The sequence below is a fragment of the Chaetodon auriga genome, chromosome 10, assembly GCF_051107435.1.
Source record: "Chaetodon auriga isolate fChaAug3 chromosome 10, fChaAug3.hap1, whole genome shotgun sequence".
NCBI lineage: Eukaryota > Metazoa > Chordata > Actinopteri > Chaetodontiformes > Chaetodontidae > Chaetodon > Chaetodon auriga.
The window spans coordinates 22,044,622-22,071,210 of record NC_135083.1 but is presented as its reverse complement, the minus strand read 5'-3'; the positions used below and the strand labels follow the sequence as shown (position 1 = coordinate 22,071,210).

Sequence of the window (26,589 nt, the reverse complement as noted above, 5' to 3'; positions counted from 1 at the left end):
AAAGCACAAAAATGAAGCTGCTAGCTCATTCTAACTCCCTGAAGCCTCATCACACGTGGACCACATTGCATATATTGTAAAATGGTAAAACTAGAGGAGCTGGAATTCTGCCTGTCAGCAGTGTTTTTCTTATTCATTTTAGCTGATCGGCAACTACCTTTCAATCAACTGTCTATCAACTAGGGGGTCTATTGCCACACAAGAGCCATGCCTATAGGCTCTGTGAAGCAGCTTTACAGTGTCACAAAGACAATGTTTACATGCTGATGATGAGAGGGTACAACGTTAACCATGTTAACAATTTTAGCTTAGCAGGTTGAACATCCCAACACTTAGCGCACTGCATAAAAAAACAGTTGAGGCTATCGTAAAGAAAAAAACAAAAATACCTGGTGATTGCACTAGATGGAAATTCAGAGAATCACCATGGTATTACTCTTATTAATCATCCTGAATGGCACTAAATGTGTGATGTGTGGGCTAAATTGATGGTAATCCATCCAATAGTTGTCAGGACATTTCACTCAAAACCACAAATGTTAACCTCATGGTGGAGCTAGAAGAAAAGTCAAGGGATCGAAGTTATTACACAGCAAAACCTCAGCTCTCAGAAACAAGAAAAACAGCAATGAAATGGGGGAAATACTATTTCAACCCAAAAAAACCCCCCACAGCTATCTTAAAAGCAGGGCAGTCAGACTAAAAGCAAGTTATGATTTGTCTGGATACAAAGAAATTCTGACTTTGACAAAGCAGCTTTTTACTTGTCAGTGTCAATAAACAGATTTATAATTCTGGCAGTTCTAGTTTCAAGCATTATATGACCAAGAACAGAGATATCTGTCCAACATTTTATGCCAATGCATCCAGTGGTTTCTGAGAGATTTCACTGGTTGAGGAAAAGCTTTGACCTGCTGGTAGTGCTGGAGGAGAAGTCAGAGCATCCTCAAAGCCTGCAGACTTCATCATCTTCGACTGACATCGCCATCACCAGAGCAAGGCCACTAGCATTCAGTCCATGATTCCCCCATCCTCTTCCTCCCTTTTCCTCTCTCTCTGTTCAGCTTGCCCGTTTGTTTCCACCTTTCCCGATCCTTTCCGCTGGCTTTCTAATTTAAGATTTTCTTGTTCCTTCTCTTCTCCCATCCCCTCTTCCTGCCTCAAATAATCTTCTGTCTGTCTACCTTCCCACTCTTTCCTTCCTTCTGTCCTTTTCCTTTCAATTTCTTCCTCAACCCTGCCCTCTATCTACATCCTCCCTTCCCTCCAATCCATGCCCCTCCTCCCGCAAAACCAATGATTCCAACTTTTTTTTTTTTACATTCCCTATGACTCTGCTCCCCTCTTTCACTGCATCATCTGTTCCCTCCACATTGTATTTTCAGATCACATCCAGGCGCTGGCTTTACACACTAAGTCACTCTATACCTCATCGCTGAGTGGAAAGTCAAGGAGAGGGCAGAGAGAGACGGTGAAAGAGCAAAGGCTTGAGAGAGGGGGGGCAAGACAGAAGAAGCAGAAGAGGAGCAAAAAGAGCAAGAGTGCAAAATGAGGCAGGTTAAAGGTTAAAAATTAAAGACAAAGAAAAGAAGTCAGGAAGAGCAGTTGGGGGAGGGAGACAGAGTGAGGCCAAGCAAGCAAAAAGAAGATAAAAGGAGCAGAGGGAGAATGGGGTTAGCAAAATGAAATAAATCTTTATGCAAATGATGGGACTAGAGTGAAAGACATGGAAGAGAAAGAGAAGATGAGATAGCGGCGAGAGAAAGAGGAGATGGAGACAGAGAGGTGGAGAGTAGTCCAGAGATTTATGGCAGGTTGTTATGGAGCACCGACTGAATAACAGAAGGTGAGACCAGGTGAATTATTCATGAGGATACATGGCGGTGTGTGTGTCTCACCCACATGTCACACACACACACACACACACACACACACACACACACACACGTCTCTCAGGCACTCTTAGGCCACCTCATATATGAAGTAAAGGGAAGACAAGCCACCCACAACTTGTGGACAGTCTGAGTTATTCCTAAAAAACAGACAGGAGCTCAGACACAGCTGCCCTGTCCTCACACTGAATGAGTAGTCTTACTCGACCGCCGAGGCATGTTAATAATTTTATATTATTTTAAAAGATTTATTCAATGTGACACAAAGCGAGCAGTCCCACCTACATGTTGGTTGCTTTGGCCCAAACTCGAATGGAAAATATTACTTTGTTGCATTTCTGAATTTATTGAGATTCATACTTTCCACCTATGGGTTAATTAGGAAAATTGATGAACAAGCGGCTTGAAGTTTCGGTAACCTGCCATCCTGCCAGGGTGGACATTTTGACTTTGGCGGTGAGAGTACGGGGGAAAGGTATTACATTTCGGGAAATTTCAGTTTAACATTAGGCTAACGTTGGAATTCACCCCAAACACTGCCTTTAGGGGGTTTTCCCATATAGTTTGGCTTCGATTCTGTTCTCACAACTAAGAAATTGCCCAGCAGTTATCTAACATGAAGTCTTCTTTATTTTCAGGCCCCACAGTGCAATTATTTGAAGCCTCCTCATAGCAGATTTCTCACCTACTTAGAAAAACAAACCAAATTAATGGAATAAATGCTTTGGAGCTGGACAGAATGTTTCCAGACTTAACTTGTGCTTAATTTGAACACACCCTGAAACCCATGACCACTAAAATGCTTCTGGCAAGGTTGAAGGTAAAGACAAGCTGTCCAACCCGACCTTATTCCGGGAACAAGAAACTGTACTTGAAACTTACTGTAAAGTGATGTGAACTAGCCTATTCTGTCTTTGCAATTATTAACACATGTACACACACAACCACAAACCAAATTCCTGCAACAATCAACAACAACATAATTTTCATGACTACTGATGATCATAAAAACACATCTGGGAGCTACTGTCTGAAACACTCACCGAATTGATGCAGGCCAGCTCCTTGTTGAGCAGCCAGGGCAGGGAGAGTTTCCCCTCTCCTCTGTAGCACGACTGAATCCTCTCTTTAATCTTCTCCTTTATCCGTCTCATTGTGAACAGACACAAAGCCGACTCCTTGGGTGGCTTGGCTCTGTTCTTCTGACCCTGGGCAAATACAGTAAACAGAACCTCCTCGTGCTCTTGAATACCAAGCGAACGTGCCAGACGGGTCCCTGGTCTGGCCAAGTAAGCATCCTGAACCAAGCGGTACTCCACTCCGTCCTTGGTGCAGCCAATGGGGAACTCAACATAGGAGTAGAACTTAGGATCATCAACACATAGGCGGACGATTTTAGAGGTGAAGAACTGTTCGCTGCTTGCATCTGGTGAGGTGAGCTGGGTGTCAAGCTGTAAGGTAAGATAATACACAAACTGCTCACTGTTGAAGCCGTAGATGTAGTAGATGTCAAATGCAGGGAACTTGGAGAGTGTATCTGAGGGAATCTTCAGCTGCGAGGAGACAAACTCATCCTGGTAGACGAAGCTGAACATGTCAGCATTCTCCTCGTTGGACATTAACTTGCGGCTCGACAGTGTTGGGAAGTATTCAGATTTTCCATCAATGGGAGTGCCGACAAAGAGTTTCCCACCTCCGCCGAAAAGATCCGGAGAGATCACGACACCTGACATGGTACCTGCCTCAGCAACACTGGATAGATAATGCTCTTTACGGTGGTGGGGCTCACCGAGCTTGAACAAATCATCCAGACGCAGGAACTGGCATATTCCCTGGGAAGTACTCCCACAGGCAATTAAGCGGTTGTGGGCAGCATCAAGTAACAGAAGTTTATTGACATTAGAGGTCTGCACCAGCTCATGGGGACAGGACTGAACACCGGGTGGAGGGTAACAGCGAGGGTTGTCTGTCACTGGGCCAGTAACGTGGCTTCGGAGCTTGGTCAGGTTGCTCGACAGCTTGTAGATCCAGTTGACGGCTCCCAGGTAGACCTCACCCGTTTTGTTGTGGACCACCAAATGTGTGAGACCTCCTTCTGGTGGAGAGAAGGAGAGGAGGGAGGAGGAGGAGGAAGGAGTGAAGGTGGAGGGCATGGACGGGGAGAGGAGAAGGAAGAGGATGGGGAGGATGAGGAGAGGTGGGTTGAGGTGGGAGGACATGGTGGTGAGGGAAGGGGAGGTGTGAGCGAGTGGGTGTAAGAGAGTATTTTTGAGTGTGTAATCCTCTACGGGGTCAGTCAGTGCCTTATAGGACTGCAATAGGACTGTAGGGTATGACGATACAAAAGAAGAGTTTCCGAGCAATGGACGTCCTTTTTCTTTTCTTCCTCCTTTCTCCTTCTCTGTTAGTTTTATAACCTCATCCCCTGATCCTCAGCCTCGTCCACCACCAGCCCTGAGAAAGACAAACAGAGCAAAATCTTAACAAACACAGATGTCAATATATTCATGGACTTGTGTTTTGCACTACCAGAGGTCTGACAAAAAGGATTTATGTGTTTGTATTGAAATGACAAGACACTAAATATTCGCCCACAGACCCAGACTCTGAGGCCTCCATGCTGAAGTCCAAAAAAACAAATGAGGGCACTATCAGCTTTGTTTTATTGACTTCTCGACTCTTGGCTCGCACCACTCTGTGGAGTGCATCTTTTAAAAGAAGACAGGGCCAAACATTGCTCCTCTGCGTATTGATTGTCTGGAGGTATTAAAGGATCCAGCCGACAAAGTGTGCATTTTGCACAGAAAATGCACACATGGAATACACACAAAAATGCAACTTGTGATACAAGGGTGTATGAAAGAAAATGTGCACGACACACATAAAAAAAAAGAGGCCTACACACACATTCAAAATCACACACAGGATGCGCCACTGATGTGCAGCATTGTGATAGCAAGTAAACATCCATAAATTACAAGCAGGGCTGCAGGGAGAATCCTATAGCATATTTACTACAGAGCAGCAGAGCAGAGAAATACAGGCACCCTGCTTAGAGAGAGCTGGTCCAACACGATAAAAGAGGAGAGACAGTGAGAGGGAGAGAGAAGTGAAAGCTATGTGGCTTCATACGGGTTCAAGAGAAAGGTGGTGGAGAAGGTGGGAAAGATCCCTATAAGTGCAAAGTGAGAAAAAAGAAAAAGGGAGACAGAGCATCCACCCATTTCTACATTTTCTACTTTCAGGGTTGCCACATGCTCAATCATCCACACCGTTGTTGATATTATTATCATTATCTTGTGATGAAAATGATAGATGTGACTGAAGTTTTTAATTGGTTGAGAGAGAGAGAGATGGTGACTAAAGAGCATGCAAAATGTAGGAGAAACATTTTTATCCAACATTTGCCACCTCTACAGTCAAAAGTAGAGTTGTCTTACTGAAACACAAAATTCACATCATTTGCTGACGTCAGGACACTTTTGAGTCTTCTAACCAGATGTGATCATTCTGTAAACCTGTTCACCATCCGCGGCCACATCTTACTCTAACTGACAAACCACACGAAATGTAAGCAAGCAATATGCACTGCAAGGCATGTTGAAAAATGAAATGAATGCACATAGAACACAAAGGGGATGCAAACCAGAAAGGGAAACATACTCTTGAAGCATGTGCCTGGTGAGTAATTTTCATTGGAATGAACGGACACCATGCTGGAACAGGGGTATCCAGTTCTCACAGCACATCCACAGGGTCAACCACGAGAAAACACATCAAATTTGCTGATGGCTCCTTCAATTATATGTGAAGCCTGTCACTCAAACAATCATTTATCACTGGCACAGAAACAACGGTGGTTCAAAAGGCTACTATCATTTGGAAGTGTTTTCAAGCAACCACATACCCACACACTGTCCAACGTTCTTTTCATTAGTTCATTGGTTTGCGCTCGGCTTAATGCAGGGCACAAGGCAGAGGCTTGTTTCATGATGGAGTTTGGTCAGCAAACTATTCTCCGTCTCTTATTTCTGCTGCTGTTTCCCATCCCTCCCTTTCATTACATTCCTCTCTCTCCCTCTCTTCATTTCTTGTCAATAGTGCCTTTCATCTCCAGCCCAGCCATGATTACAGTGGCCCAGATGACGATGCTGTTGCCTGTCCCATCAGGACAATGCAGCCACTGTTAACGTCTTAGACACACGCACAAAATGCAACATGCAACACACACGAACCGCATCAAGTGCATTTTTACACACGATTCAAGATCCTACTGACTTCACCACGTCTCAACACACTCACTCACAGACATAACTCACATAAAACAGATGTGCCCACACGCACTCATGCACCACCCATGCACTTGTCCTCCACATCAACACAGGAATGTACACACTCTTGAACAGACAAGAGAAGTGTTAGAAAAGAAGAGTTAAACTTACTATACTAAGTGACATGTAAAGGTGGCTATTTTTGCATGATTTTCATCTCAGCCTCTCTGATGTATTTTATAAATTCTATAAATAAGTCAAAACTAAGCAGCATATGTGGACTCAGCAGCCATATAGCCAGTCGAGCTGAGAGCTGATGATTGCTGAGATGTTTGAGTAAACTGGGACATAGGGATAAGACAGAAGAGGATGTCTGTGACTTGAAAAACAAGCTTTTGTTTCAAAAGTGTCTCTTTAATGTCTGAATTAGATCACAAGAAACAAAGGACGAGTTTACAGATGAAGAAATCGGTTAGAAAAGTGAGTGTGTGTGGGCGCGAACAAGGATGTAAGGAAAAAAGAGGGATTGATCAAACTTTATTCCTGCTGAGGTGCACACACTCCTCATGCAAACAGCCCAACAGGGTTATAATTGTGTGGTCATTAAATTGTGTATTCTTACCAAAATTCCTCCATTTACATTATGCGTGGTAAAATCAAATATAGCTAATGCATTCAATTACATTACTGCTACAATATATTTTGGTAAAAAAAAAACCTTCTATACCAATATCAAAGTCATTTAAAACACTATCTTTCTCAATTTCTCGCTGAAACATCATCCATCCATCAAATGTGTCAAAACGTTATACATCATGAAATGTTCCTCAAGCTGATCAGCATCTTATCTGATCAAAGAAAACCTTGAATTAGCTGGGCCTTCACTTCTGTGAGTGTGTGTGTGACTCTCTGTTTGTGTGTGTGTGTACGTGTGTGTGCATGTCAGGTCCATCGTGAAGCCCACCTGCCACATCAGATGAAGCTGTAGAGGCGTTCAGGTCTATCCCGTGCTGATTTATTGCTGTTGGCACATCGATTGCACACACAGCCACAGACCTTGGCCAAACACTTAGGCAAATTTATGCACACCACTTCTTTAGCATGGAGCTCACATCCATGCCTGCTGGCCTCACTCCGTGTGAGTCTGTGTGTTTGTCTCCCCTGCATCTGTTCAATCTTATTTACTACTAAAACACACACAGACAGACGTCCAAACACATGGGCCTATGCACAAAATGTTTGTATACAAAGCATATATAATGGCAGCCTAACTGTATGAACCACAGGCAAAGTATAAATTACATTTATATACCCTCTCAATTTTAAATGCATTTTTTTTTTTCTTTATAAAGTGTAGTGGAGAGAGACATTGTGGGCGACCACAGCTGGAATTGAACCACTGGGTACCTTCGTCTGCCTTTTTGACCCAACCGATAGAAGCAAGTGAACCTAGAGGTTTGGGTTCCTACATATAATTAGCAACGTAATCACTTGGCCACGACTTAAAGCAGTGATGATGCAAAACCTCGCAGCAGCAGTACCTCAGGCTTTGTAACACATTTTAAACCTCATGCTAAGAGTTCAAGCTATTTCACAGCTTGTGCTGAAAGTTCAAGTTATTTGAACTTTAACCTTGTTTGCTGTCACATTTTCAAAGTGTGTGCAGTGCACAACCTATCAAGAACCTCAAATAATGAGATATCCTGTCAGCGCTGCAGAGAGAGGCTGGTATAAAAAAACAAAACAAAAAAAAAACATGTATTGACTTTTCTGCAGCCTTGAGCTTGGTTCTCAAGACTGAGTTTGCATCCAACCCAACACTGAGTGCCACTCAGACTCCTGATCCAACACAGTTTTTCTGACACTAAGCACAACTTTCAAACTACTGTATTTTAAATTGAAGTGTTTGTGGAACCTGCATGTCTCACGTCCACCATTGTTTCCATTCTGTGGTCAAGTTATCGAGTTAGCATCCAGTTAGACTTCCAAAATAAAGTTTGCTGAGGAAACATTTCAGGTGATGGCTGCAGTTCGGTCAGGGTCAGGTAACAAAACAACTTGGGTAGGTTTAGGAAAAGATATGGTCTGGGTTAAAATAACTACTTCCTTAAAACAATCAAAGATCACTACAGTCGCTCTTTATACTATATTCATCATAAAGTTGTGCTGAGTGTCACAAAACACTTTTGTGTCCATGTACATAAGTTTATGAAGCACACTCTATGTCTCTTTCAGGAATTGCCCTAATACTGGGCTGACTGATCATGTGAAGACAGCCCCATAGGCTTTGCACATGATCATGTGAAGACAGCTCTATAGGCTTTGCACATGATCAGTGGTATGAACAGTGTTGCCTGCAAGCGAGCCACGGAGCACAGTGCATATTACACATAGCATAGCACAGCGGCGAGGTGTAAAATCTAAAAGGCATGCAATGCCCGGGGTAGCGCTGCTGCGGTGTTCAGCAGCTTCACTCTCTGACCGTGTTGAGAGAGCCTTAGGTACATGAGTCAACAAACACTGCTGGTTCAAATCCCTGGAATACCTGGCAGGTGCTTTTTGTGCTCTAGCAAGCAGCAACATCTTCTTTATTGAGAGTATCACATCACACATTTCCACAATGTTCATCAATCAAGCCACAATATCTTCAGATACTGGGACAAATCTGTCACAATGACTACAGGAACATCCCTTGATTCAAGAAGTCTGCGCTTGAAAATGTGGCTTTTTATCATCCCCACTCACATTGTTTTTCTGTTGTTTTGGTTTTTCTCAGGTTTACCCATACGGTTGCAGATATATTAAGGATGATTAGAAAACCTCTGATATTTTTTCAAATAATGGTGGGCACAGTAGTGTGTAAGTAATTGGTGTCAACAGCCAGGAAGCAGCAAATTTAAAGCTGCAACGGGGTCAAAGACACAATGTTACAATAAGCTGTTTATTTCAATAGAAATGCATTAGTTTTATCTCTGAATCCTCTTCATCTTGTTTTTACAGATCACATTTCACTACTTAAAAGTGCCCTGTGCTGTTTTTGACCTGTAGTAGCGCTCCACAGCTGTTCTTTCTATGAGTGGGTGCTTGTTTTGTTTATCTCCTGCAGGCACACATGATCTACAGGTGGCAGTAACCACCAAGGTGTGCTGCTATGTGCCAACAATGGAAGAGAAGAAGAAGACTGCTCACAAGTCAATACAGATGTAAACAACTCAGGAGCTCAAACAGAAATTTGATTTAAAAATTGGCTCTGTTAACGTTTTGTTTGTTTACAAGAAAACTCCACATGATACCTTTAATGCCATAAGAGATCCATGGCTGCTAGCAAATACAGCTGAGATTAAAGCATTAGTGGTCATAGTGCAGGGAATAGAAAGCTGCCTTAAAATGATTTCTCAACTATGAAATAAAGGTAATAAAAAGTTAAGTTGCATAACTTAACGTGATTCATCCTAAAATCTGGGAGGACTGATGCACTTGTTCCGACAATATCGAAAAATCGATAAAAAAGTTCAGCTGGAGGTACAAATGGGGATTTTACTCCCGCGAAAGTTTCACATCTGAGACTAAATTAATTGCTCAGATGCAGCAAAACAGGCATCTCCAAGTATGCATACAGAATTTGATCTGATCAAGTCACTTTTTAACTGCCGGCTTCCTGCAACAGATGGTAGCAAAGTTAAAGTTGCGGCGCAGGTCAGATGAGGACAGTAGAGAAGCAGATATGAGAACAGGGGCAGGAGGCGGACACACACTTGAACGTGAGGAGATTTCTATTTGGAATCCATTTTCTGAAAGGCGTAATATTGACAAGTGCTAATACTGCAGACTGTAGTCATCTCACACCCTCCTCTCTTGGCTTTTAGCAGACACAGAGATAAGAAAAGACAAGAAGGTAGGGCGAGGAGAGGAACTTGATTCTGGGCTGGATCATCCCATGGGCATTCTGGGCACGAGCCCAGTGGCCCACATGCACTTAAGGCCTGAGTGCAAAAAAATAATTCATATATATAATAATTCAGACATGTTTTCTTAAATTTCAGGTCATGATACTTCATATAACCAAACAGTACACGTGAAAAAATATGCTCATGTTTGTTTTCTTATCTAAAAAGAGCAACATAAGTGGTAGAGAAACGAGAAAAAGAGGAGAGGGAGGCGTCACTATTCAGAAATGTTCAGCAAGATGACATGCAAGCTAATCCGGAGGCTACAGTCAATGCTTGCAGCAGCCCACCTCAAGGCATCTGCCCTGGTGTTGGGGAAATAAGCGCAGTGCTTATCGGTCGAGGGCCTGCTGCCTTTCACAAGAAGCAAATATCCAACCTTGACCTGTGATGGGGGCCTGGGAGGTGAAGTACACTCCCATGCCCATGGTCTAATGAGGGAGGAGGAGATCGTCACTAGACACTGAGACAGCCACTGAAGAGCAGAGAGCAGGAGAGACACAACAACAGGTGTGTGTGACCTACATTAAACACAGTAGTATAATTATGAAAAAGCAAAAAAGCCTTTTAGTCAAGCTGTATTGTGACAGCTACCTTCAATGCTTACTTTTCTTTTTCCAGTGAGGTACAGTCTCTCTCCATGATGAACTATTCCGTATGTGCCCTGTATGCTATGACTGATTTACTGAAGAAAGAAACAAAGCCTTAGCACTAAACCAACGCCTGACTTCATGTAAAAGAAAGAATACACAGAAAGTTCTACAAATATCCTGTTTAAAAAAAAAAAAAAAAAAGACCTCGAACTAACATCCTATTTATAGGTACAGTAAGCTGCCAGTAAGCTGAACAACTTGGTCCCAATTATACCCTTCTATGACACAATTGTCATTTTCTTAATACTTAGGGAGGTTGTCAGCTCTAATCTGCTTTGTTTCAAGTTTCATATCTCGCAAAGAAAAGAAGATTTAGATACTTAACAAAAGGCTTTCATGTAGTGTTAACACGCTCTCTAGATGTAATCAACTCTGAGCAATTTGACATGATGAAGCCAGTCATGACGGATGCTTCTAAATGAGACCTGACTGCTTGCTAAAATGTGCCCATTTTTGCTCATTGAAAAACAGTTTAGTGAGCATGGACTCGAAAGCACCACAGATCTGTTTTTATATTTGTTTCGCTCAGTATTTCAATATATTGAGAGATACTGCTGTGACAGACAGAGCACTGACAGAGCCTGCCCTTTAATTCTTTGGATTTTTGAGTTCATTGAAAACCCATACCAGGTTTACTCACTCAACTGGCACAGGCTGATGTATTCTAATTGCATTTGGTCATGTTTTATCTTCATGCAAAAATAATTGGATGACACTGATGACAACGTGCCATGCCATCTAAACTAATTGGACCCTCGACTTGTGTGGGAATCGAATGAAATAAAGTGCTTCGTGCGAGGCTCAAGGAATAAGAAGAATGTTGGCTGGAGTGTGTGTGTGTGTGTATGTGTGTGTGTGTTTGTGCACATGTGGGCTGCTGCACCATGCAGTGGGGACACAGTGGTTTTATTTACAGTCGCATTCCACAAGTGACACATAGGCAGCTGCTTGCAAACACAGTGGTAGGCATACCAGCGGAGCACTCGGCTGTAACATCAGTCCTGCAAATAAACCACATGCGTGTGCACACACACACACACACACACACAGTGTTTACATCATAACCATAACCACTACTTGCCTAATCCAAACCCTTAGTCTATCCTTACACCAAGTCTTCACACTAATATTTAATGATTTACATCATGGGGACTCACATTTTGTCCCCATATGAATGGAAAGTCCCCAGAATGTGACTGTGTGAACAGATATATGTCCTCTCAACGTAAGGCATTCATGGCCACACGCACACACGCGTGCACACACACTGTTTTTAAAGTAAAAGGGATGAACAGGAAGAAGCAGATGACACAATGACTTCATTCAGAAAAAAATATTCAAACACATACACACACATACCGGAAAACGGATGCTTACATACTGGAGGGACACACATGTATGCAAATACATTCATGCAAATGTTTGTAAACACAGAGGCTTGTACACACACAAGATACACATCAAATGCAAATGCAAACACTTCCATCAACAGGCCCAGATGCAGAGAGGCTGTACAAACTCATGCATGTGCACCCACAGATACAGAGACTCACTTACACAGTTACTTTGCAAGCTGACAGGTGCAGCTCAGCCATCACTCTTTCAGACAGTGCAGTAAAAATCTGCACTGAACAGACCTGAGTGGTTGAGCCTTAATCATTCTTAATCTGACTGAGCCTCCTCTACAATGCATTCACTGTCTCCAAGCTCTCCAGAGTGGAGGGATTTAAGGATTCTTCAGATAAAGTAAAATCCTGACAACTTCACTACGCTTGTTTTTGCACTCTGTAACAGACGAATCACCCCAGCTACAATTACATGTGTAACAACCAATGACACTGTTGGCCACTGACAGCACGTCAGCCCTTTTCCTATAAAACTAAAAGGTGACTCTTTGTGCCACCAAACCAGGTTTACAAAAATGAAACACTGTATTGGGTTGGATATAAGAAAAGAAAAAGCGTTTTTCTGGGGTAATTCAGCAGTGAAGTTTAATTCTTTTTTTCAATCTGTCTCATCTGTGTGTGGATTGGTGCTCTCACTGAGCCAGTAAACTTCCCATTAAAGGAAACGCTTGCTATTAATTTCATATATCTAGGTGGAGAGGGAGATAATGACTGCAGCGATGTAGAGAGAGTTTTCCCAATCAAGAGGAAAAGTGAGCCACATCTCTCACTCTAAACACCTATTATAAGGCTGTAAGTGTGCAAATCGGTATGTGTGCTTTTATAATGGTTTTGTGAATGTCAGAGCAACCTGGAGACTCAAAGAAGACTTTGCTCTTTGCCTTTAAAAACAGTTTATTTTTTAGACTGATTTAATCTCTATTTCAGTAGTTTGGTAGATGAGTGAACTTGAAATGGCAACAAGTAACAAAAACACATACAGTATGAGCACTGATTTCCTTTCTTATGAAGTTACATCTGTTTGTATTGTGTTGTTTTTGTGTGTGTGCATCTTTGTCTCACTGTCTCTCTATCATGTCATACAGCAGAAGAGCACAACAAAAAGAAACACTACAATCTACTCCACCACAACAACATATAAATCACATTTTATCAGAGTTGTTGAAAAGTTGATGCTTTTGTTTGGATTCTTTATCTACAGAAATGTCAACAGCAACTTTTGTCCATAGAAGTCACGAGTGTGCCGCCACCTCTTTGTTGCAACCAATATTTAGATCCATCACCTGGTACCTGATGTGTGTGTGAGTGCTTTCCCCACTTCTTTTCTAGTATTTTCTCCTCAATAAAGGTGGAGGGTCGAGTCAGAGCAGCTGTTCACACGGCTCTCACAAAAGTAGAAACAAACACAACAACAGAATGGATGCTGGAGTTAGAGTTTTTGTCTTTCATAGCTCCTGCAGGTTGGGGGGGGGGGGGGGGGGGGGGGGCATTGTGCTCTTCAGGTGTAGCTGGTCTCAGGCAGGTTTAGATAAGCTGCTGTTCAACTCGTGTATCAGAGGAAGCACATGTCCGCTTACTGTCACCTGAAGATCGTGGTGAAGTTAGCTGTGACATGTAGAAAGAACTGAACATTCCAAACTGGGCGAGATGATGTTTCTATCTGACTCCTGTGGTTAAAGGTATAGCTCAGCATCTCTTGCCTTGAGTGAAATTAGAAGACTGATACTGCGCTAAGGTGTGTTTGGTAAATATGAACCTGGAGCCAGGAGACGGGGGGAGGGGGGGGGGGGTGAGGTATTTTACTATGTTAGACTTTGTAAACGCTTCCATCCATCAAAAACTTCAGTCTCCTTTATATAAACACACAAACGTCTCCACTCCTAAACTCAGAAACTATTCTTTAAACGCCTGGACATGCACACATGCAACACACACGAATTGTCCCACAGCATGTTAGCAGATGCTGTCAGCGTGTGTTTGTGTGTGTGTGGAGAGAGAGAGAGAGAGAGAAAGAGATTTGCATGTGCTGACAAACCTTAAAAAAGAGAAATTGCTCTGCAGTTGGATCATTCCCATGATGGGTGTTGAACTCACCGCAATGGATTGTGTGTGTGTGTGTGTGTGTGTGTGTGTGTGTGTGTGTGTGAGATCTCCAAAGAGGGGACCCTGCAGCTAAAGCCATTTAGAGGGGCTTTAAGTGCTTGAATAGGCCTCGAAACACAGTTCTTTATCAGGGAATTTGGCGTAGATAATCGAAGCTGGCTTCTAACCGCAGAACGGCAATAAATGAGAGGAGGGAGCAATGAAGGATGGAGAGATGGAGAGAAGGAGAAAACAAACAAAAAAAAGAACCCCCCACAGTCCATTCATTCCAAGTCTGGAAGATGAAAATTGCTGTATTGGAATCAGCGTGTTTGTGTGTAGATGCAGATGGAAAAAAAAAAAAAAAAAAACACATTACAAAAACAGTGACACAGGGACAAAAGAGGGAAGAGAGACTTCCCTACTGTTGCTGATAGGTCTGTGTGGAGACAGATGGGAAACTAAGTGCATACTGTAGTTTCATATCTGGAGGCGAGAGGAATATCACCATCTATCTTGCTTGAGAGACTTTATACTCCAGCTGCAATAGAAACCTGTTTTATTGTCACGGAGGTGCTGTAACGCTGGCTATAAACTGGGGCTGTTAGTACAAATGTTCAGTCGCCATTAGGAGGGCAGGTACACAAACACAGTGGCATACCAGCATGAGACTGAGAGGAGCTGGATTAATAATAAAATGATTTTTAATTAGAATCTATTGAATTCATGAAGCTGACTGGAAAGAAGAAGTTTTTACATGTGCATAAGTCCTGGAGGCTTTCGTTTCCTCCTGTAGGTGCCTGGATGGGTGATTGACAGGACGCATAGTGTAACATGATGCAGCACAGATAGAAAAACACTCAACACAGCCACAATGAAATGAGGATCAAACACAGACTGTAAACTAAGCCAAAAGATGCCTTTGTGCTTATTGTCATGGATTATCCTGCTCTATGGAAACACGATCATTGTCTAAGTCAACGTCTTGCGCTCTGGTTTCAACTTGGCAGTCACTGTGCTTAGTCAGGGCCACGCGGATTTCACTCTTTCCCAACAGCCAAAACCAAAATCCCGCTGCTTAAGAGTTAAACTCACTGATGTACCTGGCTGTGTTTGCTGAGTGCAAATGCCGTTTTCTTTTAAGCTGCTGCGATTTGATCATTCACAGACCTCTGACCTCCGCTGCACATCGGCTGCGACCACAGAGATGCTTTATGGAACTTTTTTTATGCTGTGTGTTCTGCACAGGCTCGTTTACTGCAGCGTCAAACTCACAGTGGCGTTTCTGTCTGCGCTGCTGATCTTTCTGAGAGCTGTGCCATTCGGCCTTATTGACAGCTTTCCAGGTTTACAATTGAAGACATCCCTGCAGATTAAAGAGGTGATTTCTCCAATGAGCTTTAATTAAACTCTGTAAACTCTGTAATGTTATGTCATGCATTCAGTCTTGCTGCACTCCCAGCATGCATGGTCGTTAACTGCTGAGCATGCACAGCTATTCAGTTTAATTTTGAACATTTTCATAGCGTTTTGGTAAATGCTTGAAATGGAAAACCCGGGGATATCAACTATCCATCTGGCAAATGATACCATCATTTTGCAGTGAATTATAATGGTGACACTTTATTCTAAGTCCCTCCACTTTAGCATTTCTAAGCAGTAAATGTAATACGTTGCTTATAACATACTATAATGTAGTTGTAAGCAGATACAAGTGTTTCATAATGTATTTGCTGAAAATACTCTAATAAGCACTTAAAAATATCAGCATTGCTTCTTACAGCTCTGCAATCAGCTGACTGTGGAAAAGATGCATCCTCTGAATGTTAATGTTCACTGGCGGAGTGTCAGGGGTTTAAGGGATGGACAGGACTTGGTGAACAGTCTCAAAACTCCACAACAATGGAGAAACATTAAGGATGAGGTTAGCATTATTGTATCTCGGCACAGGTACAAACAAAAAGGTTGCATGTACCTAAATTAATCACTTGTTTAATACACCACCTGGCAAGCATGCTAAGTGACCCAAATCGAACACACCCACCATGTCGGGTGGCCAACAGCTGCATCCTCGGTCTGACTGGAATTAATGCTCGTGGTGGATCCATCGACGTTCACTTAGGAACTTCTAGCTTCAGTGAGGTGTGCATGGCCTTTCTGCTGTTTGTCACATTCACTGTTAGAGCTGTGATACTGAGCGTGGATTCAGTCCCATTTCTGACAAGTGGACTGATTATATTTTCAGCCTGTCCTCACCAGAAAAAAAGGGCCCTATAGGTCAACTGTGCAAGCAGGTTATTATGACCCATATTTACGTTTATATTTAGGCCGCAACCTCTGGTGGCCATAGCATTTATTGCAGAAGCAAAAGAGGAAGTCAGGTGATGTAGTGTAACAAATAATTTTACTTTGAAAAATGTGCCAGCACTCATTGCATCCCTGCTGGTTTGCACTGTACATGCCGTGTGGGATTGGAGAGCAATGCGTATATTTTCAAAGCTGAGATATTTTCTCCTTGAAGTTTAACACGTAGCTCAAAAGCTTTTAGTTAATAACATACTAAACTATCTATTTTAGTAAATTACAATGAATTTGACCTCCACTGCAGACACTAATTATTTAACTGACATTTTGTCCATAAGTGGCTTTCTTTGAACTTATCTATGGGTGCTGTCATAATGTAATGGTCAATTGAACTAGCGGGTCCACTCTGCTGTCAGTGCTGCTCTGAACACCGTCAGCCTGTTTCAATCATTTAAAGAGGTAATAAGAGGTTAAAATAACTCCTGCTGCAGATAATGACGATGAAAGCCTTTTGGCTGTAAAGTATAACAAGAGTGAAAAATTAACAGCAGCCAGGAGCCAAATGCTGGTAAATTTTGGTAATTGCCTACTCCATCAGCCACTCTGGCAGGTCACCAACCATCATTTGAAGGTCCTTTATGGTTTGAAAACCAAGCTGCTTGGTAAAATTGTTGAAACGGTAAGCAGATTTTTGAGATGCATCAGCTGCTTGTTCCCTGCAGACTGAAGAGGAACTTTTCATGCTGTGGAAACATCCTGGTTTATAGCAGGGGTTTACAAAATCACACACTGTGGGCCCCCCATTAGACAATATAGAGACAGCGGCCCATCAAAGCAGACAAAGAAATGCAGATAATATTACCATTATTGTAATATATTTACGAGGTATTGTCACAAGGACCCTGTATTAATACAGCATAGATGCACACTAAGGAGACGCACTTATACACCCACACACGTAGGTAGGCAAGAAAAAGTATGATCCTAATGGTACAGTGTGTCAATTACCTGCTGATAATGCAGAATGTTGTTTTATTTCATTTTACATGGAGAGCCATGAGCAGTACCTCTTGATCACATAAGAGTGCTCTCACATGCATGCACATCTAGAAAACACAGAGCGGTTATTTACAGGTATATATTTATGTACTCTCACTGTTGTTTATGTCGCTATTTCTGCGCCTAATCCTCTCTTGAAAGCCTTTATGTGTTAAATGCTAGATTTCTTTGGCACTAGCAGGAGTCCTACTTTGACGGCATTCTGTTTTTCATCTGATGGTATGATCCAATGCTGTACATGTCTAAGAAAAAACAACAACATGGTACCACAAAAACAAAAAAAAAAACCCTATGTGCACAACACACACACACACACACACACACACACACACACACACACACACGTGCACAGGAAATAATGTATCTGTTCTTTCTGCTGCCTACATTGCAGATGCAAAGCTTACAAAGGAGGAATATCACACTTGATTAAACACTGCCACTTGAATCAGCCACTTACACACCTACACACACACACTCAAATACATGCACACATAAAGACATATGCATACCTCAGGGCAAGAGGAGGCATCTAAACACACACTTCCACTTGCAAACACAGCCAAAGCTTTCTCTTCATGTGCATCTGAGAGTGTGCCACATGTGTCCGTGTTGCATGCATGTGTGTGTGTGTGACTACCAGGATGTCTGCAAATACTGAGTGTGTGTGTGTGTGTGTGTGTGTGTGTGTGTGTGTGTGTGTGTGTGTGTGTGTCATCTATGCATATGTCATCTCTCCTCTGATGTGACCTTTACACACAGATATTTTCTTCCCGCCCTGCCAGCAACACTGCTAACACAATTACACTGGGCTAATGAACAGAGGACCCTGATAAAGTGGTAAACACACATACATACACACGCACACGCGCGCACACACACACACACAGACAGACACATGGGCACACACACACACACACACACACACACACACACACACATGGGCACACATGCATGTTTCCCCCATGCATATCAATCTCCCTGTAAAGGCTACATTTGCATCTTTAATATAAATGAAAGTGCTTATTAAAGTGCACACAGCAGTTCAGATCAGATGGAGGAAGAGCTCGTCTAAATCCGGAGCATTTAACCCCTCGTGCTCCTCCTTGCTTCTATTAAAACCAACCTTCTTTTCTCCTCTTCCAATCTGCCCACAAGGGTCAAACTAGTACATTATCTTGCTCATATGGTGCTTTTGTTAAAATTGAACCCAAGGTCACGTCTTAAAATTGCTTGTTTCGTCAGTCAGTGACCCAAAATTACTCAATTTGTAATCATGTGAAACTGAGAAAAGTAGCAAATCCTCACATCTGAAAATATGGAACCAGCCATTGTTTGGCATTTTTCAACTGAAAAATTATCAAAACTGTTCTGTTCTTGATTAATCCTTGCAAACACTAAATATTATCCTGTCAGTCAAGTATCCAGTACTCTTCAGTAAATATTATCTTAGAAGCTTTTGGAGTAAATCTTCGGGGTGAAAATGATCACATAGAGACAAAGAATATCAGCACCAGCCTTCAGTTTTTGAGTATAAAGACTAATATTGTATCGGTCACAGTCTGCCAGCTCCTTACCTGCTGCCATTGTCTCTCTCATCTGCTCACCTGTTCAGCCAGCACCCCTTCATGACTCAGCCACGGCCACCTGCCCAATCACCTGAGCGCACACCTGAGACTCGTTACTAATCAGTGCAGTACTTAAGCTGCTCTCCCACTCTCACCCTTACCACCTTGTTCTTCGCAACATGCGAGACTCTCCTGCAATTACTATTGGACTGCCTTCTCAGCATCAACCCTGCCTGCCTTTGACTTCATCTGCTCTCCTGGCCCCTGGTTATTACCTCGGCCTTCTGTACCTGAGTACGTTTCTTACCTTGCCCGTCCTGGATTTGTTGGATTGGAACTGTCAAGTGTTTGGCTTGCCAAACGTTTCCTGAAGCTGTCATTCACTCCGGACAGAGCATCAAGCCTGCCTTATCTAAGACTCTAAGAGACGTCCGTGTTCAGGTCGTGCTGCAATTGAGTCCTAAACGTACCTGTTACAGTACCAGTAGAACCCTACAATATTTCCACATGTGGAAAGCTTTAACAGCAATTAGTTTATAATGATAATGCGGCAAGGAACCAGCTCACATACACTGATTTCCTCGTTGAGACTGAGAAGCTCTTAACCTAAAACGATCCCCGTGTGACATTTTGATTCAATTTCACACCAGTATGAATTGTTTCATTTGTATTAGCGCTAATATTTAGAAAATGCTCTCAGAGGGCTTTTCCACAGCAATAGAAGAGGAAAACTATTCACAGGTTGGTTGTCAGCCTTTTTTTTTTTTTTTTTTTTTGCAGGGAGAACAATTTGAGGATTCATGGGAGCCAAAGTATGATAATGAGCCATTAAAACATAGGCACATTTCTTTGCAACAAGAAAACCAATTCTGCATACAAATCAATTGTTTTAGAGTCATGATAGAGCTTTCATTGCACACATGTTGAGCAGGCCTGATGTTAGGTGTATATTTGCATGCGAAGCTCCTCCGTGTTCCAACTTTTTCAACACCGCTCATTGAGAGTTCACAACCAACAGAGAAATCCCTTTGCTTCTCTCAAAAGAATGTTAAAACATAAAAATTTCTCTGCTCTTGTATGATCAATGTCCACAGAGAACATTTCTAACCCACCCTCACTTCCTGCCATAATATATTCTAAAGTGGTGGTTGTCAAGGTGATCCCTATAAGCCCTAGGTGTCCCTTAGGGGGGATGCAGGGGCTCTGCCACAGAATGGAGAAAAACTTGATTATACTATAATTGAATTCTTTGGAAATGTTTCCAGTTAGAAAACGGATGATGTCTTTTCCCATTTACATTTTGGACAGATACACAATTCACTTCAGTCCCATTTGACACTAAATCAACAACAGACCTGTATTCCTTAAGAGATCCCCGGGATGAAATCTTATCAAATGGGGGTCTGGAGCCTAATTTGTCTTTACTCAGGGGCCCGTGACATAAAAACATTGAAGAAACTCTGCTCTAATTCCACTGCTAATCAAATCTGGATCTACATTCTTGACATGAGGTTACAGTCACAGAGGAAGAGAGGCAAGATCTTGAGGCGTTGCATTGGCCTGATTGCTATTGGAAGGGATCCTGGGTTGCCGCGTCTGGTTCTGATTATCACGTCTAAGAACTGACAGCATTCCAGCACTGCTGCAAGGCCACAGCTTCACAGGGGGAGGGATTAACCACTGCGCACGTGTTCTCTTCATCGAATAGCACTTTATTTGATGGAATAAAGGGAAACTGATGCTCGTGTGTAAAGGATGGATTAGCCTTCTACTAGATGATCCAACTTAAAGACCCTGATACAGGCTACCATCAGCTCTGCTGAAGAGTCTGTGAGTACGGGGCTGAACCCCTACCAGCTCCAGGGCTGCTGCTCTGCAGCTGAACCTGGCCTCTGACCTCCATGGTGCCGAGTGAAAAGATAACTTCCCTACAAGGAGTAATAAAGTATCACATTGGTGTTATTGCAGTCTAATGACATGTAGGACAGCCAAACAAATGACAGACACTGAGATCTGGTTCATGAGCAGTTCGAGATTTATACGTAGAAGTATGGAAAGTTCAAACTGGTACACACCCTAAGGATTATTATAACCTTCATTTAATCAGGCAGTCCCACTTGTTTCTAGTGCAGATCAGCCTGTCAGAAGAATTATCTTACACCCAGTGTTATCATCCTGATATCAGTGGATAATCTGTCTGGGTTTTAAGTATGAGTTGAAAGAATGTTTGAAGTATTTCAAGATAAAATGTGGAAATGAGAAATAAGTGGAATTATCTAGGACTATTGAAGTAAAATAACACAGTAAGTGACTTCATGAGAATGTATTTAGTCAACTTAGGTAAGAATCCAAGTAACAGGGAGCAAACAGGCAATAAAACTACTGGGAGGAGACCACCAGTTCACCTTTGACCTACAGTAATAATCACATAATGGTACACAAACAGACATTCATACATTGCTCCAAACACACCCACACACACCCACCCACACACACACACACACACACACACACACACACATATTTAAATAACGTTATTATACAGCAGCATATGGACTTTGCACAGAGCTTGGCGCAAACTAATCACCAAGTTCCACTGACACACATTTCATTTCTGAACACAGTCTTACGCTGACGCTGCTCTTGTTAACATAACATCTTAACCCAGACCCTGCAGCCACGCTCTCTGCCGGCATGTGTTTATCTCAGGCATGAGGACTCAAGGGCCAGCCCACAGCTACTTGCTTTTCTATAGCACAGCGATAGATATTCATGATTTGCTCTTGTTAACCTAAAAGCAATATTTCAGTTGGTTGCAGCACTGTGGTGTAGATTTTGGCAGGCATGCACCCATGGGGGTTCATAAATAATCAGCTGCATATGTTTGCTGTCCTGGTTGAGAGTGGTGATGTACTGGAACTTGCTTTGTTTTGCTTTTCTTTCAGTGTGGAAATCATAACTGAAGTGGATGCAAAAAAAAGTAATTCCAACCAAATTATAGGTTTTAGTTGTTGTTAAAGTTATTATTGTTGCTTGCCCTCTTTAACAATGATAAGTTTTCTCCATAAAGCAGTGACAGTATGAACACAGCCTCATACAAGAGGAGAGAGAGAAATAAAATATACAAAATGAATAAAAAGAATAAAATAAAGAGTAAAATTTTCTATATAAGGCTGAAAAGGAGAACAGAGGACAAACACTCAAGTAAGAACAGCTTTCTAAAGGTGTTTTCAGAAGTAATTCTAGCTGCTTGAGAGTATTGGTAAAGAGGGTCGGGGGGGAAACACACACTCCAGGCCCTAATAATGTAATAAAAAGGAAAATACTGCTCCACAGTGCAATATCAGTCTCGCTCATCTCATCCATCCACAGCCGGAGACCTGCTGCTGCTGAATAAATATTCAGTCAGACTATGTTACAGCTAGAGTCCTCCTGATACTGCTGTTAAACCATTTTTCCTTCAGGCATGTGGACGGGACACCCCTGGGCCTGGGGGTCAGAGAGGGCGTGAGAGCACAGACAGGCATGGCTGGGAGAGAGACAGAGGGACAGAGACTGAGACTGAACGGATCATGTCTCTGTGGATGAGCTCCAAGGCAGCAATCCAATACTGTAAACTTGCTGTCTCCTTAACCTGGGAGACATGACCCCAGAGGACGCTGAGAGAGGGTCTTCAGAGGAGTTCACAAGGTTATCAGCAGCAGAGTCCATCTTGACAAGTCTCATACTTGGTCATAAAATGTTAATTTTCTGAAGCTGTTAAAAATCTCCTCCCTCACTTAAAAATCCCCAAACACTGCTACTTCCTGGAAAATGGTGCACGTTCAGCGGTGACCTCACGCTGCACCAGTCCAACCAATGAAGTCATCCCAAATTTCTCAACAATCACAAGACGCCACTGTGGCAAAAGGGCCAAGACAGCGACTCGCTCCCTTGCTTTCTTGTCATCTCTGCTGGCATTATCTCATAAAGACATGAAATATGCTAAATAATAATAATCTAAAAATACAAGCTTGGCTTTTCGGGTGATTCATCAAACTGCTTTTCTCTGCAGAATTGACAGGCCAGTAATTTGTCCATTCTGTCTAAATTCCCATCCGGTCATACTGTTTGAACAGGAAATACATCACATTGAGAGAGCAATCATAGTATTCCCTGGGGCATTTGAGTGAAAATATGCAGCCACAGAGTCTTGCGTAGCCTCAGTGGCTGCTGCAAAGCTACTTTTCAATGACGTTTAATAAGAACACACACGTATAAAACCTTTTGACATGTGAATCTGCACAAGTCATGTGATCTTAATGTCTTATGTTTTGTCCGTTTTGAGGCAAGAAACTCATTCAGTTTGACTGTTTGTTCATTCCCTAGAGTTGTTTATTTGGGACACGGATCAACAACCGAGGTTGAGACAAGAAGACCATTTAAATGACACTGTTTCAAAAAGAAGTCCATTTTCACCGAATACATGAAATGATCAAATCCCTCTAATATGATCTTCATAGAAAGACTGCAGCATGATCCTACAAGTCTAAAACTATGTAATAAGCAGCACTTCCTGAGTGTAACTCACCCAGTCAGGCAGTATCCTAACTGCATAAAGCCAATAATATGACTCATCACTTTATACAAGCAGCAGATTGGCAGCAGATTTTAGTCAAGCAAAGACTGATTTTTGTTGTAAAAGAAGCAGAAATATTGTTTTGCTGAGCTAAAACTGCTACAACAACTTTTCTGGCTGTGACGTGAGACCATGGTAATGACGAGGAGCAGCTCATAAAGTAATTATCAGTTGTCAAGGTGCGTTCCTGATCTTCCAAGTTCAAATTAAAGCCATAAACCTGAGGTTATTGGAGAGGAGCATGTTCACTAACCTGCTGCCTTGATCATGAAAAATACATCATTTCCATTTTTATATTCAAACCAAACTCAGGCTCAGAGCAAACATCTCAGGTTTGACTTTAGAGCAGCTCTGCCTTTGACAAATGAAACCACCAATCTGAAAACGAGCCTTAGATTTATTTGCCAGGGCTTCTTGGCACAGAATGAGGGGCCGTATTCAGTTTTTTGTGAACATATATTTATTGCTGTTGCCAGTGTTAGAGAAGTGATAGCTTCAATCAAAAGCCTTGCATCCCAATTTTCAAGTTATTTGGAACATTTTCAATTAGCTCATGTTACACTTTTCAGTTCCTGGAACGTGGTAATGGCCAACTATCTTCTCACAGGCACCATTTGTTTATTTGTTTTTGCCAGGCTCCATAAGCTTTTTGAACATTTTTGTCACAGAGCGCTGGAAAACTATTAACACGTTCAATTGCACTTTTTTTTTTTTTTAATTCTAGTATGGTTCTTCTTCCACCTAAATGCAGTCCTGTCAGATAGCCAGGCCAGTTTTCAGCTTGAAGAAAAAAGAAAAAGTAGAAGGAAAAGCAGAAATAATGGGAAGCAGGATATGTCACAGAAAGTGTGGTCACACACAGCAGCATAGGACTGTGTGAAGGCTTCAGCTGCTTCGCTGAGAACTCTTATCACAAAGACAAGAAAAAAAAAAAATACAGAATAAAACATCTCATTCTGTAGACTTTCACAGGCTTGTGCAGGGAGGAAAGACATGGAGATGAACTTCAATGAGTAATATAACAGCACTGAATGAAGCAAAATTTCATATCCACAGTACATCTCAATATAAGCAAACGAAATATGAGACGTGTGGTGAGTAAAGCCAGATATCTGTGACCTTTCTTGAAGTCAGAAAGGTGTAACACACCAAATGCTGTAACATCTGTCTAAAAAGATCTCTCCTTAAACAGTGAGAGGCCCTGAAAAGAGAGAGACACTCAACGCTCATGCGCTGCATACTAATTACGTCTGCGTGACTGTGTGTGTGTTTGTGTGTGAAAAAGAGCAGGAGAGCTCCAAAGATTGTGAAAACAAGTTCCATTTGTGGTGATAAAATCTGTTAATCTGGCTGTGCTGGGCCCTCTCAGTATATCAGCCCCATTCATTTCCCTAAAGGACCTCTGGAGTGGGGTAACACACTCAGCTCTAGGACTCACTCACGCTCGCAGAGAGGACCAGATGTTTGGACAGAGTTGATATACTCGTCGCATTCGAGTAGTAATCCCCTTCGCCGTGTCATTGTAGCTGACATAGTCCTTCGCCAGCAGGCACACATTTCAAGTAAACAAGACATCGGCAGCCATAAGTGTAAAGACATAATCAACACACAAATGTCAACCATCCGGCTGCCTGGAAAGCAACAGTGTCGACTTCTGATTGGGTTGCAGATGAAACTGTGACTAAAACTCATTTAGTGTATGCAGAAACATAGAAGAAGAAGAAGAAGAAGAAGAAGAAGAAGAAGAAGAAGAAGAAGAAATTGACAGAAGGCATCACTGAATTAGTATGCAGAGAGGTCAACCCAGGTCACAGGTTTGAATGGAAATGTGTGTCTCTGCATGCATGTGTGTGTGTGTGTGTGTGTGTGTGTGTGTGTGTGTGTGTGTGTGTGTCTAGGGGGATAAAGCCCTTGCTCTGGCCCTGTAGCCTCTTTTTCCAGCCTGCAAAATGTGGAAAAAATGCAGTGTGTCTCCAAGCGTGAAGCAAAGTGCCAGAAACACTGAACCAGGACAAACACATAAAAATCCATGGCTCCATTAGCCATGTTCAAGCTTAGCCTGGCACGGCTCGGTTTGGTTCACTTTGGCAGTGGGAAATGGATTTCAGAGCAACAGCTGCACATAAAACTAATTCCAAATCCACTCTTCTTCAACAAAGACAGACATGTAGTTGTGGTTCTAGTTTCTGGTGGGTCCCCTTCATAATGACACACAAAATCTTTCACTCTCTTATGCAGTAATACCTCCTGTTCTTCACTGCCGATGATGTACATTGTGCATAAGGATTCAGTGACTCAGTATGACATCACCCAAGCATGTTCTTGAAACGTGCACTCACACAGCTGTGACAGTTTACAGTGTAACAGTGTGAAGAGTGGATCTAATCAGAGAGGATGGAATGCGACCTCTGACCCCCTACCCATGACCCTCTGCGGTCGCTGTAGCAGCCTTATCTGATTGCTCTGTCTGGCACGGTAATCATTTCCAGAACCCAAAATGGGCTGCTAAAAAAGCCCTTCTGCTTTCAAAAAAGGAGCTGTCTGAAAGCACAAGAAAACAGTGTTTTCATGCTAATAAAGTACTGACATTATAAACAGCAGATGGTGTAATTTAAAGGCTGATGGACAAATCACCTCAGAACAGATCAGGATAGAGGAGAAGGTTCCTTATGTTATTCACTGTGAACAAAAACAAAGTCCTTTTTACACTCAGCGTTTCTCACCAAAATGCACTGTGTGTATCCTTGGGGATGTAATAAACATGTTGAGTGCATGTCGGCACACTTTTACGC

At 42.3% G+C, this 26,589-nt stretch overlaps 1 protein-coding gene across 2 annotated transcripts in view; it reads right to left on the bottom strand.

Annotated features, from left to right (window-relative positions):
• Positions 1–26,589, bottom strand: part of LOC143326616 (plexin-A1-like) — a 249,698-nt gene that overhangs the window by 209,380 nt on the left and 13,729 nt on the right. For both annotated transcript variants that reach the window (XM_076740331.1, XM_076740332.1), the window contains exon 2: positions 2,936–4,346. In XM_076740331.1, coding sequence (XP_076596446.1) covers positions 2,936–4,111 — 1,176 coding nt within the window. In that variant the 5' untranslated portion in view covers positions 4,112–4,346. The remainder of the gene's footprint in view (positions 1–2,935; positions 4,347–26,589) is intronic.